The sequence below is a fragment of the Lepisosteus oculatus genome, chromosome 11 (assembly GCF_040954835.1).
Source record: "Lepisosteus oculatus isolate fLepOcu1 chromosome 11, fLepOcu1.hap2, whole genome shotgun sequence".
Lineage (NCBI taxonomy): Eukaryota > Metazoa > Chordata > Actinopteri > Semionotiformes > Lepisosteidae > Lepisosteus > Lepisosteus oculatus.
In genome coordinates this window covers 14910843-14927871 of record NC_090706.1, presented here as the reverse complement: position 1 = coordinate 14927871, position 17029 = coordinate 14910843, and the positions used below count along the sequence as shown (strand labels likewise).

Below are 17029 nucleotides of genomic sequence, written 5' to 3'. Positions count from 1 at the left end.
TCCAACAAAGGGGAAAAAAAGGATGTTGCTGTTATCATGTACCTCCTCTACAGTTTGTAGAACCTGCTGAATTCTGTGATTTACCCATTTCTGGCTTCTGTGCTTCCTAATGAGCACAAACTCAGCAGTTAGATTAAAAGTGTTTACTGTATGAGGGTCAGTCTGTCTGCACAATCAATTATGGCCCCATGTGTGCACAGAATAGGTTTGTTTACTGGGTTTGGAACATAAACTCTTAATGGCCCATCACCAAAGCTGGTCTGCCGCTACTGCCTAACTGCTCGATGGGGATTTCGTTGTTTTGTCATGTTAGCAATGTCTTCCCACGCAGTCATGACTCAGGAGCAGCCAGAAGGCCTGTAAATGTAGCCTGTAGACCCTGACGTGTTTGGCCAAAGACATGTGGCCTTTTACACTGTCAGGCTTTCCATAACTTAAAAACTCACACTGTGCACAAAAACACAATGAGGTACTAACCTGATCTTTTAACCCATCAACATAATAGTTAAGCAATCCAATGTACTGTAATTGGTGTCAGACAGATGTGTCTCATCTGGATTAAGAAGCATTTTGCTGATTGCATAATTTCTTACAATAAGGCTGTCGACTCTGGAAGGCTGTCAGTGAATAGATCTCTAAAAGGATATAACCTGTTTCTTTCTTATTGTATTTTTCTAATGAGCTGCAGTAAATCTTGTGGAATGCCAAGTGCCTGCCACATTTTAAATTCAGAGCCTCCTTAAATTTAATGCCCGAGACACAGGATGCTGATGTAAGACTCTATCAGGGAGGCTTGAATGACGAAATCAGAAAAGAGAGTCTTTTACTGCCTTTATTGCAACACCCACCCCACCCACCCCCCCTCTTCTGTAACTGTGATAGTCAGGCAGTCAGAGACTCTCAGGCCAGATTAGCCCTCCTGACCTGACAAGGAGGACAAATACCTTTTCTTCCTTAGTGACAAGATGTAACCATGGATCTAATTATAGAGTGCCTATATATGCAGTAGCCAGGCAGCAGGGGGCATCACAGAGCACTGGAATCTCCTACATTATCATAAATCATGGGGAGCACGGTCACATGAGCCCAGCAACAACCCTAACAGGCTGGCATGGTTAAAGGCAACACATCGCAATTTACAGTTCAGTCACCCTCGGAAACGAAATGCATCCTTTGTGTCTGTAGATTGATTTTGATCAATGACTCTGTCCATATATAGAACGTTGACATATTAAAATGAACTATCCCAAAATGGAGAGAATATGCATGAATGGGGTAATTGCTAAGACAAGCAGCATCTGTATATCTTGGGCCTTGTGCATTGCGTAGGGCCTGATGTCGATGATCGTACTGGTTGGTAAGATTTATATCAAGGTTAGATAAGCAGAAGAAATGCACAGAATATCCATTTATATTCGTATGTTGCTTTGCACATACTGTATGCTTTTATAAAAATAAAAAAACTAGTAATAAAAATTGCAAACAATATTGAATATTGTTGAATTTGATGGGAAGGGAATGTATCCACATGCAAGAGAAAGAAGTAGATACTGTATGTTCTCAGACGTTCAGGCTGGCCACCCTTCCTTACATCTCCAGATTCAGGGAACCATTAGGTAGTAGATGGCTAAAGCACATTTTTATGTGATCACTAGCAGTCAGCAAGAATAATTAAGGAAAATGCCCTGTAATTTAGTCGGTAAGACTTGTTTGTGGACTAAATACAGCTCGGCAGCTGCTTTTAAAAATCTCACCTCCGCTTCTTAAACAAGATGCTAATTGTCTCCCAACGGCTTAAGTAATCATTCTCTTAAATGCAGTGAACTACACCAAAATAATGACTTAGAAATCACAAATTCTTGGTGTCATTTGCATTACATTGTAGCCATGATTTTTTTTCTATGGCTTGCAAAGACCTAATAATTGAATACAAAGAACCTTTAAAAAAGAATCCTCTAAAATCTGCCTGTCACATTAATCTCCTGAATTAAATATTAAAGCCTAGAATAACCCACTGAATTCCTTTATGCATTTAACAAGCAAAGCATTTTCCATGCTATGCTTATCCATGTTCTTCTGATGTATTTTTTAAAATATAAATTGGGATCTGTGGTGCAATTATAAAAGAAGTAATACTGCTTGAAATAAAAGTAGCTTGTTATACCAATACAAAATTGCTACGGTACTTTGAAAACTCAAATGCATAGCTAAGTGCATTTCTAGCTTCTCTGTTCTACAGTATGTCCATTTGCTGATAACCTCATCCCTGACATCTGCGGAGGTCTATACATATAGATTTGTAGCCCGTTTCTATCAGATCTTAGTTAAAAAAAAAGTCCAGGACACTCACATAAATAACAACTACTGTACCATTGTAATTCCAGTTCGCTTTTTCTCAGTAAAATTCCAGAGTGGGCAGGAGCAACTCAATTCAATCTCATTCTGCATCTAATGAGCTCTTTGAACCTGTCCATTGGGGGCTTAAACAGTGTACTGAAACAACCCTTTTTAAAGTACTTAATGAATTACTGTTGGCTTTAACTCTTGGTGTCTTAATATTCCCCCCCTTGTGGACGAGCAACTTTTGATATTTGTATCTTACTGGGGTACACAGAAGATTATGTGGGATCGGCAGTACTTTAATTCATTGGTGTGGCTCCTTTTGGGCTATGAGGTGTCAGCTTGTAAATCCTGGCTGTTTAGAACTGATTTCGGTCCCCTTTGGGTATTCCATGGATTTCTGTGGCAAGAGCTTTACTATGTAGTATTTATTTTCTGTGTGGTCTTTGGTTTCACTGCTCACATTTACTTGTGAACCAAATCAGATGCTGTAGTGCTGTAGTTTCTGTACTTAACAGGTGCTTTTCAGATATTATGATATGGATACAACAGAGTTGTCTTATGATAACTTGTGACAAGACTAAGGTTAGGCTAACAGGCTCCCCAGAATCAGCACTGACTTACAGTAATAATATTTTATCAATCCTACACTAAATATATCTAGTGCCATGTTCACAGAGTTTAATTTGTTGATAAGAGTTAACAAAACCTCAGAGAAAAAACACTGAACTTTTTCTACATTTGTCTTTACCTTTATAGTTTCTTTTAGAAAATGAAAATCCCATCTAGTTGTTTTTACTGCACAGACTCTCCTCAGTGCCCGATGATGTTGCACTTAACCTTGCTTACATATTTTTTCCCTTGCCTTTTCAACCAGATCAGCTGCATGCCCCCTCTTTCTGTCTCATTATCCGTGTGATAAAGGTGAAGAATGAAAGAAAGATATAAATGTCCTTTTTATATATAAATGAGCCTGAGCCATCTTCTCACGACAGCCTGGAGTTTGAATCAGAGGTGAGATTTGCCATTTTTAAAAGGAGACTAGTGACTAAAAGTGACTAGTTATCTTCCAGAAGAGCATTGAACCGATTTTTAATTGCCTTACTGATTTTACTGATAGCTACCTTAACACAATATGCTGGGTACCTTAAGTAGGCTAGAACATTGCTGACAGGTACAGATTGGGAATTAACCTTAGATTAGGTAATTGCAGCTCTGTAAATGAGGGTCTATAGATTGCAATTACTGTTTTCTAGACAGGCCATGAATTTTATCTGTAAAATATAGCTCCTGAAAGTCAAGTCAGAGGTAAATTGCTTAAAATTCCTGCTTATTAGTAATCAATATGCCTTAATTGGCATAAACATTTGTTCCTAATACATCAGGAGTCTTTATGGTAATGGTTTATTTTTTCATAATATTTTATTTATAATCAGGACTAATAAATCATACCATTGAGTAATTTAAAATGTGTTTTTTTTCACCCAGTAACAGTGTTTGATCATAAATGCATGAATTCACAGTGGAGAAATGTTAATTTAACGTCTTAACACTGGATGAGTCAGAGTAGGCTTGAGCCACATTTAGGCTCTACTGAACTGGACTGAAATGCAGTTTGTGAGTCAAGGCTCACATAACAGAATTGCCCTGTAACTGTAACTGAAATGAGGAAGAAATCTTCTATTTTTGGAGATGTTACAGTTAAATGTCCATAAAATCTATAATCCTAGCTGCTCAATGGGAAAATATTGAGTTTTTATGTTTTGGGTCTAAAAACTGTGATTTTAAGACAGGAATACCTTCTAGGTATATAACTTTATTAATAATTCAATCTTTAGAAAGGACTCTTACTGTGTTATATTGAGTAGCAGAAAAAATGGATGATGTTGTGTTTTAAGCACAAAATATTGAAAACCGACAGTGTTCAGCTTAAGCACTGTAGTACTTACAGTAGCACTTCGATGGTATGAAAGGAAAGATTGGAGAAATGGATTGCTAACCTGAGTAGTTCAGGTGGTATCTCAGTGAGACAATCCGAGTAGCCACTAAACACCCTCTTGCTCTTTTAAATCCCTTGTGGCAAAGCCCTTCTCTCTTCATTACCAGACACTGTCATTTTCATCTCCACTGGACTGACAGAATGGTTGCCCTGGCAGCTTTCGTCATGGACTGTAAAGTTTTGCCTAATTTTCCAAAAACCCTTAGCTGAAAGAAAAGCTGTGCCAGTGAGCTACAAACTTTTTTTGTCTTTTTGTGTTCAGCATCCCCGGGATTCACTTTTCCTTGCTCACATTGTCTGTTTTCAGCATTTCGACAACCTGAAAACACTGCTCACTTGTTTCAGAAATTCTTGCTCACATCCAGGCAGGTTCCAGGATCAGGCTCAAGTTATCCTGCTGCTTTTCCGCAGTTCCTCAGGGGAGCGGTCCGCCTTGTCAAGGTGCTGAACTGGGAGGCAGGTCTGCCAGAGGCGAAGCATGTGGACTGTTTGTTTAACCGTATGGTCAGCGATTACAACCTCCCTAATCTGCATCACGGATTTCCACAGGCCTTCTGTGCATTCCTGACGGACAGTCCCCCGCCCCCGTCAGTCTGGTCTGGGACCATTATCCACGGCATCTTCCTGAAAGGAGCGATAGCCATGACTCTGATGGCGCTCACAAAGACTCCCTCAGGCCCCAGGAATTTCCCAAGGTGGGATGAGAGGAGAATAAGATTTAAAAAATGCAATCCACTAGAACTAAAAAAGAGAGAAAGGGTTCACAACATAGTTTGCGGGTAATATAAATATGAGAAGGAGCCACAGATCGATAATAAAGTTCCTTGTTTCCTGTCTTGCTGTGGCAGTGTTTGCCTGGGATTGAGAACTTGGCTGTAAGCCAGTAGCTGGGGGCATTTTTCTCATTGTGGGAAAAACTGCTTTCTTCTGCTGATGAAGTGTCTTTCACCGAAACTGCTATGACCCCTACAAGTAACCTCCTTCCTAACCTCCTTTTTTTATTTGTACTGCAGGCATTACCAGTTGCCAAGTGGAAAGCAGCTGTTTTTAATTTTTCTGAAGGGATTTTGAACCTTTCTGCCTTTTATACACAAAGGACTTTGGTAAAAACAAATCAGAAGTGCAAAACAAAAGTGTTATTTCAGAAGTAGTTGATTAGTCTTTGGAGTTTTAGATATTACCAATGTACAGTGCTTCTAAAATAACTGACTATAAAGCTTAAGAACTTAGCCCATAAAATGGATAGATGGGCTGTGCAGTGGGTGCATTTTCACTTTCTTCAAGGGGAAGACACCAAATCATATTATAAAAATGTGATCAGTACAATTTTTACATTATTATTACAAATATTGCATTATTAAAGTGCTATGAGCTCTTTTTTCCAGAAAGGTCAATAAAAAAGAACAATCCTGGAAAAAAAGCTCTGAAAGCTTACAAAGTCAATAAAGAGACGATTATGAGCGAGAGAGTGGTGGCCAGGCAGCTCCTGTCCTCCTGAGAGCCAAGCTCATTTGCCAATTGGCTCTGAAATCTCACCATTTAAGAGGCACCTCTCTGACCTGACCCCTTGATTTTCAGTTCCCTGCACAGAATTAATGAAGTAATTAAGGCACGCTTCCCTAATAAACTGCAGGTCTTAACGAACCTGCTGTTTTTTCTCACTCGTAATCCCATCTCCAGGTAATAAAAGCCCTCCCTCCTTAGCGTGTTTAGTGCTGTTTTTTCCTCTTTGTTTTGTCTTCAAAGTCTAATTAATTGTTATGGAATGATTGAACTTGGTTTAACGAGTTTACCTGAGATAATCGTTTGTCTGTGTTGCAAAAGAGACGTGAAGTGTGTACAACCGTCAGCCTCACTTTGTTAAGCACATGGGAGATTTGGCTGCCTCGGGGGAAAAATGCACGTCACAAGTCTTTGTCTTTGTATCTTCTAGAATACCACAACTGGTCTGCCTGGTGTGTTTATAGTCTACAATTTTTCATGCCATCAATACCCATAATGATCTAAAAAACTCATTACTGGGCTTCAGTGGGGCCAATTTACCAACTTCTCTCAGCTCAAAGAGACTGGCACCTGTCCTGCTCTAAAGCAACAGACAGACAAACGGAAACTGCAGCCCATAGGAGACCCAGGACTCTTAGGGGACTCTTTTTCCTTGGTGAGGAATATGTGAATATACCCAGCCCACCTCCCCTCTTTAAATTCCAACCTACAGTATGTCCCTGGTGGTTAAAACAAGATTGGAATGGAAATAATTTGTTCAACAATTGTAGGAGTATGGAGCATGTGGCTACAGCTGACACAGAAACACTTCGGCCAGGCTGAGGCTGGCTGTGACATAAAACAGAATACAGAATGTGACTTTCAATACGAGACAGCTGCCTCTCACAAACCCCAAATGTATTCTGTTGCACTAATGGTCTTGTCAAAACGATCTGCCAACTGTTGTTGTTTTAGGGTAGGTGAGGAATAGGACATTTGCCTTACTGTGTGATGAGTGGCATCAGAAATAAGGCCTCCTGTCACTCTTAGATCACAGAGGCCAGTTTCTCTTTTTTACAATGTAAGAGCAACTGGGAGAATCTGGGGAGTTCAACCTTTACAAAGGGGAGATGTGATGGAGGTGTTTTTTTTTTACTTTTAAAGGGAACAGAATTAGATCTGGCCCTAGTAATAATTTCAAATCAAGTTCTGTATTTACGCAGAGCACAAGGACAGTGCTGCAAACCGTATCTGGTTCCCGGTACCAGAGTTTGCGACACTGTTCATAGAGTACAGCTGATTTCCAAGATGCCTTTGAGGAGCAGTGTTTCCAAGATGCCTTTGAGAAGCAGTGACGCAAGACTCTTTCAGAGCTAATGAAAATGATGACCCCTGATGTGCTGAATGGCCTCTTCTTGTCATTAGGCTGCAGTCTGGTGTTCTTTTATCCTTGTGTTCATACTTTCCTTTGTTCCACTCAGCTCACGGCATAATCTATATCTACTTGTCTGGAGGTGCTATATCCTGGAGGGGTCACTGAGGGGGTGAGATGGATTTGTGTCAGAGGTCGCAAACGGGGCAGCAAATCTAATTTTCTCCTGCTCCCAAATGAATCACCTGGTGCAACCTATGGTCTCCCAATGCAATCTTTTGTTGCATCAAACTTTCCTTCTCGGCTGAAAGGAAAATATTCTTTTCTTATTGCAGCAGGTGTGTAAAGTGTAAGTGATTTTTTGTGTTAAGTATTTTAGTATTTTTCTTTAAAAAGAGCTCTTACTGTATTTTATCTTCCTTCTTCCGGACTGAAGATTGTTGTGATTTATGTAAATGGAATTAGGGCAGCACCCGTCCCTCCTTTTCAAACGCAGCAACACAGGGCAGGCTAAAGGGTGTCAATAATACCAAGCCGCAGTAGCCACTTTGCTCCATTAGCTGTCCGCTGTGCACTTCTTCAGCAACGGTACAGAGTCCCATTTACACTCCTCACCCCAGACACCTTTCCCCAGCGTACTGCCCCCCCTCCTCCCCAACTGCCAGATCTCTTCTTAGCAAAAAGAGCTGGTCCTTTATCAATCATACAGATTGACTGGTTAATTAAATGTCAGGCTTTTCTTAATGTCTGCCCTTGAGTGGCAATTGTAACCTTTGCGCAAGCAGACAGCGGGGGGGTGTGGGATGCAGGTTTTGATGAATCTCCTCTTTAGCCCCGGCTCCACACCTGTCTGACTTCCAGCACGCCAAGAAAAGAAATGCTGTCCTATCAGAAAGAGACAAAGGGGGGTGAGGGCTCTACTTTATTCCTGCTGGACGAACACGTGAACCCTTGAGAAATTGTTCGGATTTCTGAGGGTTATTGTTTTTAAAATAGTGTTTTAACTTTAAAACCTTAAACGTTTGTGTGTTTGATTGATGTTTTGGTCATCCTTTAAATTTGGTTGTATGAATAAGGTTTTAATGGATATTCCATTAAAATAGAAGGTCTTATAAAGTGAATTTCTGTTGAATGTTACTGATACTTTGTAGTAAGTATATTAGGTGTTAGTCTAAAGTTTACAATATCATCACTACTGTATATCTGCACTGCACTAGGCTTGATCATAGCTTGATCTACCGTGATCTACTCGTGAGGTTAATATGTTATTAATATTATAGAGTATACCCTTATTAGGTAGCAAATTATTATTCAGCAGATATTATCTATTAAAGCCTTATTTACAGTGTAAGCTTAATCTAAAGTATTACTGAATATTTTGCAAGCTTAGAATCTCAGTGCCAAGCAGCCCTGATACAATGTCAGAAGAAAGGCTTTAAAGTTATCGTCTATCAAAAGCTGTTTGACGTAACTAAGCAGCCTTCTTTTCCTCCTTTTTGGTTTGCCTTAGTCTTAATCATCATTGTGTAATTCCGAAGTTATTAAGACTTTGCAGCCCGGCACCAGAAGCAGCTCTTTATCTGATGAGGGATTGAAGCTGTCCGAGAAGCTGCTCTCACGGCCCCAAGCACCCCAGCTCCTCGTTCAGCCTGCAACTCTAACTGATAATAACGTGGCAATAATTGCATGCAAATTTTTTTTCAATCCTTTCCAAAGGCTGCCTGTCTGCAGAGCCCTCACGTTGTAGACCTTCGGTGGAATGAACAGAAGTCACTGACTGCAAAGATGTAGAATAATTGGTACAGAAGACAAACTCTCCTTCCCCCCTCGACATTTATTATTGCATCAGGTAATAAAAATTCTCTGTAGAACTACACTGACTTGCTTCTAGCTTCCATCTTGTGAGCGTCTGACTCTTTGATCTCTTCCTGTTCACCACAGATGCTCTCTCTTATTCAAATGCATTTGAAATTGAACTAATTTGATCATATACAGATGCAGCCATCAAGACTGTGTGAGGTGTCAGTCAGTATACCACTTCAGGCACAGTGGTATCATCAGCAGCAGTGGTTTATGGCTTTTTTATTTTTTTGAATAATTTGATGCAGGATTGCACTACTCAAACTGCCAGGTGGCGCTGTGAAACCTCATAGGACAGCAGCTGCGTGTGGTTGTCAGTACAATCGGTACAGTACTAAGTGTTTATTAACCTAGCTTTCCTCCGCTAGTCATACTGTATGCATGCTAGTGACAAACAATTGTATCATATACTATAATTATTGAGACAGGATGTTGTTAATAAATATTTAGTATTGTACTGATTTGACTTACAACCACAGGCGGCTGCGGTATAAGGAATCCCTGTGTGGCAAATTAACAACAGTAACAATTTCAGATGTTTTGATTAGTTTAGTCGCTTCATTAAATTCATTGTTTTCTGAGAATTTCTGTGAAACACATAAAAAAATTGAGGTCCAATGCAGGCTCCATTCAAGGCATATAATGTCCTTTTCAGAGAAAACACTGTACACAGTTTTAAAATTATATACATTTTAAAATGGAAGCTAGGCTATGTATTATATGTTATTTTATGTTTATGTAACATATAAAATGCTGTATTCCTAAGAAATGTGATTATTACCTTTTCAGTAACAACTACTGCAACACAAGTGCCACCTGTCAGTCTTCTTAGAGCTGTGACCGTAGTATACCGCAGTGTGCTTTCGACTGAAGCAAATTGAACGCACAGTCTAGATGGCTGAATTTATACATACTGATCTAACAAAACCTTCAAATGTGCTGAGAGATTGTATACTGTTTTGTGCACACATAGCTGCCCTGACGCTGATAGAATTAGAGAGCTCATGCATTTAGTGCCATGCTGAAAGTGTGAAAGAGCAAGGCTGTGACTAAGGGGAGCAGGAAGAATGCAGAGGAAGGCTGTTGACAGATGAGAGTTAATGGAGGGGAGGGGTTCAAAGAGAAGTAAAGATGTGGGTTAAAGTAACATTGTGCAGTAATGGATATCAGCCATTCAGACCTGCGTCTCAGTCCCGAGAAGGCTATTAACCAAACCGTACTACAATTCAGCTCCGCAGCGCCTTTCAAAGTTTGGATGCAGTTCTCCTCCTTTCTCATCTGGGGGCTTTCAGCAAAGCTCTGATCTGCTTTTATTTTACTGCCATGCATCAGACAGTAGGAATACTTTGCAGGAGTGTCAAGGGCCAGACGACTGGGCTAATGGAGGAAGTGACAAGCTCAGCTGTGACAGTGGGAGGGCCTGAACCAGGGATACAGTATGGTTACCTAAACGAGTCGTGGTGGTTTATGATTAACTGCACTGTGACAGATGCCCCGTGCGCCGTGGTGCGTCTGCTGCGTGCCCGCAGTGGAAAAGGAGAAGGCGGTTTAGGGCGAGGTGCAGGAAGCATGATAACGTCATGGGGGAGGGTACGTGTGTCCTGCTTTATCCCACCTTACTACTGTTCCACACACTGCGCTCCTGTCCGTCCGCCCTTGCTGTGCTTTCCTCAATCCATGCTCAATCCATGCTAGTTTATGCCCACATATTCGTAGAGAATTCCTTGTTAAGTCTGAGGCAGTTTATGATTTTCAAGCTGTAGACTCTCCTTTACTGGACATGTAACCCAGTACAAGTGCTGGATATTTCCTGCAAGGTGTTATTCTAAGTGTATCTGACTAGGCAGGCAAGCCGAGTTAAAATGGTAACGTCTTGTAAAATCATCAGACAAATCCAGCCTCTCCTCAATGGGGATTTTTAGCATGGAAAATGGAATCCCCGGTCCCTTAACCTCTAAGTTCCACTCAAAGGAATGTTTTGCCAAACTTGTGTCCATAGTATCATAGAGCAGATATTCTCTCCCAATCATGTCCCTCCTCACATGACTTTTTTCCTTTGAACTCCCATTGGATAAGGGGAAGTGCTACAGGTACTTCTGCCCATGCTGCTTTACAGACTGGGGGAGGTCGGATTCAACAGCCCCATTTATCAGGGAGCCCAACAGCACTCTGCGTCCTCTGGGTCGAATTTTACTGTCATCCTTGAGCTACAGTAGTTTAGCATGGCGGCCCAGGCCACAGCAACAGGCAGAGGCAACAGCCATTTAAAATCCTCCACCAGGCAGCCTAGCGGAGTGGCACACTTACTCAGGGAATTCATTGTTAAATATATATAAGGGAAGGAAGAAGAACGGTGTCACGACTGCAAAACAGGACAATATTGTACTGAGTACTTAGAAAGCACTCTGATTGCTGTCATGTTCTCCATTTATCATTCATGTCATTTCTATACTTTTGTTTTTATTATTTACTATCCTGCATTTATGGTCCTTTATGAGTTACAGTATGTACAACTGTTTTTCTAAAGCAGGCATTGATTGATTTAAAAATCCAGTTACTGTGCTTTTCTTCTCTACTCAATAAGCTTTTTTTCTTTTACTTTATATCCTGCTTGGGATTCAGTTAATAGAAAGTTCCACGTTTTTCTTTTTGTACTGACAAATGTGCCTGCAGAGGGCTAAAAATAATATTTCTGCATGCTGCCAACTTGCACATCCCAGGCGTGTTGAAATAATAGGCCTTAGCATAAAGATGTCAACTGCAGGAAAAGGAAGAGGCACAAACACCTGCATGTAGTCCTCCCAGTCTTGTGCACCAGACAGGGTCTGATGCAGACGCTGTGCTTTAGACTGGAGGTACTTTTGAAAGCATGACAAGTTTCTCTCCAAAATTACTTTGTAATACAGAGTGTACTGTGTGTTTTAATGAAAAACTCAAAAGGTCTTTCTCCATAATCATACCTAACATCCATCCATCCTTCATTTTCTAACAAGTTCAAGGTTCTGGCCGACCTAACATTATTTTATTTAAAATAATGGCTCTGTTTGATTTTTTTGGGTAGGATAAGTAATTGTACATGCGGGATTGTCTGTGTTCTGTTAGTGTATTCTGGGCTTCCCAGTAATTCCCAGTGCCACAGGGGGAGCTGTTAACTGACTGCATGCTCTGTGCTGAGTCTCCACCCACCACGCCGCGCCTCCTACCTTCTCCATGAGCTGTCGGAGCTGCCTGCTGCGCGGGTCCCTGGTGCACATGCTCTGAGCGGGGGCCACCACTGTGCAGACGCACTTCCCATCGGGGTCCTGGGCTGAGCTGTAGATCTGCCAGCCTTCCTCCGGGCTCGGGAACAGGGTCTGCAGAGGGCGGAGGGGAAGGCAGGAGAGGGTCAATGCCAAGACACTAGCCAACTGCGCATCTGCAGTACAGTAACCCTCATGGAAATTAAACAAGGTCAGTAAGGCCACTCTGCCATCGCACTAGCATGAGACTGGGCTGCGAATATTTCTAAATCCTGTCAGGTTAATGCCCTTGTCCTGTTTTAGCTATTTTCTAGCTACTAGAGTTGCAGCACGTTAGTTGTTAGAAGCCTCCTAACACTGCCCATTGTGCACAGCCTGTACTTGTAAACCCTAGAACGGATCTAACTGTATCCCCGTGGGATGGTGTCTGTGATTGCTTCATTTGAAAGGGGTGTTGGGCATCCCTAACAGTTCAGTATCCCTGACACATTGTTGTGCAGTAATAGTTCACAAAGCACCAGCATCAGTCTGCCCTGTTTGCTGGGCTAGCTTGTACCTTTTGCATGCTTTCCCACTTGTGCCCCTCCTGCAAAGGGTTGCATGAACATAGGAGAAGCCCTTCCCTTGCCTGGGTAATGAATTCCATTCCGATCTAATTAGGCACCACTCTGTTCCTACACACATAACTCAAGCCAGCAGCCTCCCCGTCTCAGGTGTTTAAATATTTATGGGATTTTATTCAGTGGCCTCAGCACAGAGACATCCATCTTCATCTGAGCAGCTCACATTCATCTGCAAGGTCTGGCCTTTTCCCGATGGGCAAGGAGACTTGGCAGAGCACATAGGCTCTGCCTTTTAAAGATCAACTCCAGCCTCCTCCCTAAACGGCAGGTGTTGTCAGCAGCTCACTTCATTTAAGACACCCGTGTGGGAGAGAGGTGGATCATGTGCTGTCTACTGCCTGCTGTTTATGTGGTTTGTTCTTTTTTTGTTCATTTTTATTTTTGCAAAGGGGGGTTGACACTGTCTGTCCCTTTGCCAGCACCTCAACTACAGATTTTGGTACTCTAATGTCATCGCAACAGTCCTTACAATGCAAAATAACATTTATTCATTGCAAAAACTGCTTTGTCTTTAGATTGTGACTTCAGTGTTCTTTCCAAGACTGTGCCATCACCGTACCATAAACTTCTGTTCAAGTGTCTGAAAGCACCATGTAGTCTCAGCAGTGGTACAGGCATCACACAGAAAAGCTGCTGTTAACACAACACTGCATTCCTTCAGCTAGACAGCCACAGTAGCTAATACGATATGTCTTTGGTCTGCTTATAGTAATGAATTTTTTTTTTGCCTTTGGCTGCTCATGATAGTTTTGTACAGTGTTCACTTTAAAGAAGTCTTTAAAGAACATTTAATGATCCTGAATATCCTATAAATAAAACAGATAAGGCATTTCCAGCACATTACAATAAAGGTTTCCTATGCTGGGATTGTAAGCATTGTAAACAAACAAAGATGTTATATGCAGTAACTTTTTTCTTTAACTCTTTCTCTGTGCATTGTCTTTCATAATAGTTAAATATGAGAGTTAAAGGTCTCAGGAACCAGAAGACTAAAGTAGAAAGAGCTAATTGAAAAGAGAACTCTGAATGCCTCCTACAGCCCCATACTTCTGAAGTGGGTTTCTTCAATAATCAATACGGTATAAGCTATTATGAGTAAGATGGGCCAGATGGTCTCCTCTCATTTGTAACCTTCCATGTGTCTTTTGGAAATACATTTATAGAGTTGTGTTTTGTCCTGAATGTCCACTGTTTAACCCCTGAGCTGGCCCCGATGGTGGTTAAGACTGTTATAGTGCATAACCATAACGCGACACTGTCATTCATCAGTCTTCTGAACCACAAAGCACAGGCCTGACAGCTGGGCACAGTGCAGCACAAGCCAGCATGATCAGCTGGCAGGTGCCCAGCCCTGAGCGAGAGGCACCTGTAGCAGAGAGAGAGGAGGCTCTTGGAAATATCTCCTGGCACCCAGCCTTCCTGTATTCTCCTGGCCTTGTGCTTTGACCTTCTGTAAACATCGTTTAAAATTAATTATCTCATAATACATTTATACAAACATGAACCTATACTAACGCCTTTCTTGGGGGTTGAGATGATTTGTGTAAACCGCCTGCGATGTTGATTACAGTTTTACTGTAACATCCCGAGGACTTTTGTACAGTAGCAGTGTTAGAGTAGCCTTTACAAGAAAAGCCCTTGCCCAGGGATGGATCTTTCAACACTGTTTGGACATGCTGTCTGATTGCAGAGATTTTGTTTTCTAAGCCACAGACTCTCTGAGCACAGTGGTGTCTGCCTTGATAGTCAGGTAGTCAGGCGTAGCTGACCCCAGGGAGCTAATTTAGAGAAGTGTGTCTCAGCATCAGTTCTGCAAGTAAACCTGATACTTTCTTATTTGTTTGCAAATAGATTGTGATGCATACAGTATGTTACATCAGGGCTGACCAATGGTCAAAGAGAGAAGAGCTGGAAAGAATATTGATTCCTCCTAATAAAGCAACTGATTCATCCAATTTTGCCATTCACAGCTCTGCTGGAACAAAACCCAGAAGACATGGTTAGACACTCCCATGACAAGCTGACCCATCTGATTCATCAAAAGGTACATACAGCACCTCCAGTCCTGGAGGGCCAGAGGTTTCTGGTTCTCTTTCCACCTACTTTCTATTTACACTTGATTACTTGATTGAACTTTAATTTAGTTAATTAGTTAATGAAATAATGAATTAATTAATTCACTATTTACTTAATTGGACATGTAGAATATTAAGAAGCCGGGGATATAAAAAGACCTATAAAACCTGCAGGACAGTGGCCTTGTGGACCAGACCTTGAGGACCACTTGGTACCCTTCACTTAGACACGCAGTTGTGCATTAATAGCTTCTTTATAGTTAATAAAGCAGCTGTATTTGCTGTGCACAAGCTCCTCGCCACACATGGCAATCATTTCTCTCTCATGCTGACTCCCAACTACTGGCCTGGTTTCTCTTTCCGACGTGCACGTTCATTTTCCTTCACTCAGCTCTCCGTCTCGAGCATCTCTCCATCCTCATCCCTCATTCTCTTTCATGATCCTCTCCCTAACTAGTCTCTTCCTCTGTCTTCAAAGAGCAGGACGTCAGTCGCGAGGGTAGGCATGTGATGGGAAGCAGAATTTGAGCTGCTTGACAGTCGTGTCGGCTGGGGTCCCCTGCTACCCCGCCCCACACACCTATTAGCTATTTCCAGTCTCGAGAAAGAGGATCAGAAAGCTGTCAGGTAGATGAAGAGCACCAAGCAAGTGAGTGCAAAAAAAGAATGAATAAATATAGGAAAAAGGAATTGGAGAGGACAGGGATAAATTCTGCATGGAAGGGAGGGTTGAATGTCAGGATGTGTGTCAGACCTGATCTTCAAAGGCCCATGCATCTTTTGGTTGTTATTCCAGGTCTGCTTTTAATTGCTCAGTCTTATTGATCCCTTGGTTTAACAGTCTACAGTCTTGTTGTTTAGCAAACATTCTTCTGGTCATGCTTCTCACAGCCTGCTGCCCTGCACCTGTCTAAACAGTCCTCACTCATCAGTCAATCAGTGGTGCACGAGAGCCTCTCGATTGGCTCAGCCGGTGCAAGCACTTACTCTGGGCTCGGCCCGAGCTCTGCGATTCAGATGCACCACCCCGCTAGTCGGGATGCTTGTGGTGTGTCAGAATGCGTGTCAAATGAAGGCCTGAAAAAGTGGGGGTGGACTGTGGGAGTGTCTCTGCCCTTCCTCATTGCTACAGTAGCTGTCAACTTCCAAAAACAAGTAATTTGCATGTGAAAAGAATATGGCACCAGACGCTTCTGTCACAGGCACAGGTGATTCTGAATGGAGTTTAACAGTTTGTATTCCAGACACGAACGGGTGTTCTGAAACCCGGACCTAGTGCAGTTAATACTATATTAATATGATATTCATATCCAAAAATGCCTTGTTAAAAGCTGAAACTGGTCAGAAAAAGGGGATTTTTAAGGGCTTGACATTTAGAGCTCAGACCAGGACAGAGGTCAGAAGACACAGTGGTGATTATAAACCCATCCGGGAAACCTGTGATGGTGACTTTGTTTCATACGGTGAGTGGTGGCACCTGCCATTTGTGTTATGATGTTGACAACTAGCTGTGTTTGTCTTTCGGGATTTAATACTCTCTAGCTGCTCTTAATGACATGTGAATGTTTGCTTTCAGTGTAACAATACTGAAATGTATGTCAGAGTCGTCCTTGGCCCTTTTTTCTGTTTACGAAAAAGCTTTGCCTGTATTGAATACCTCAGTTCATTTCAAGGAAGAAATTGGCTCTTTTTAACTGGCAATATAGTGTACTTGTGAAAGAAAGTAATGGCCACTTACTTTGTGTGTCTACACACTATAGTGGGGCTGAGTCTATATTTTTAATTCTTTCTGCTTTGTGAGTCACCCCCATCAAAATTGTTTCTATGTGTTTTCACATGCATCCCTGTGTGTTCATTGATTTTACAGGAAAGGGTAAAAAAAATCCCAAACAAGCATACTTTAAAATCAGGGCAAGAGATGGACAGGTTGAAGCACAAAATCAATACCCTTCACGATATTGCAGTCAATTATTCCCTTTGATATTTCCATCTCTTTTTTTTTCAATTCTATTACCCTGACAAGGCCACAGCCAAGACTT

The 17029-nt window shown here is 41.7% G+C and overlaps 1 protein-coding gene and 1 long non-coding RNA gene across 4 annotated transcripts in view; one reads left to right on the top strand and one right to left on the bottom strand.

Moving 5' to 3' along the window:
- Positions 1 to 17029, top strand: part of LOC138241837 (uncharacterized) — a 301671-nt gene that overhangs the window by 132850 nt on the left and 151792 nt on the right. Inside the window, exons 3-4 of the long non-coding RNA XR_011191095.1 lie at positions 8910 to 9042; positions 14886 to 14959. This is a non-coding gene — a long non-coding RNA (uncharacterized lncRNA). The remainder of the gene's footprint in view (positions 1 to 8909; positions 9043 to 14885; positions 14960 to 17029) is intronic.
- olfm2a (olfactomedin 2a) overlaps positions 1 to 17029 on the bottom strand; it is a 115853-nt gene that overhangs the window by 23783 nt on the left and 75041 nt on the right. For all 3 annotated transcript variants that reach the window (XM_015349048.2, XM_015349046.2, XM_006631577.3), the window contains exon 2: positions 12257 to 12406. In XM_015349048.2, the coding sequence (XP_015204534.2) occupies positions 12257 to 12406 (150 nt within the window). The remainder of the gene's footprint in view (positions 1 to 12256; positions 12407 to 17029) is intronic.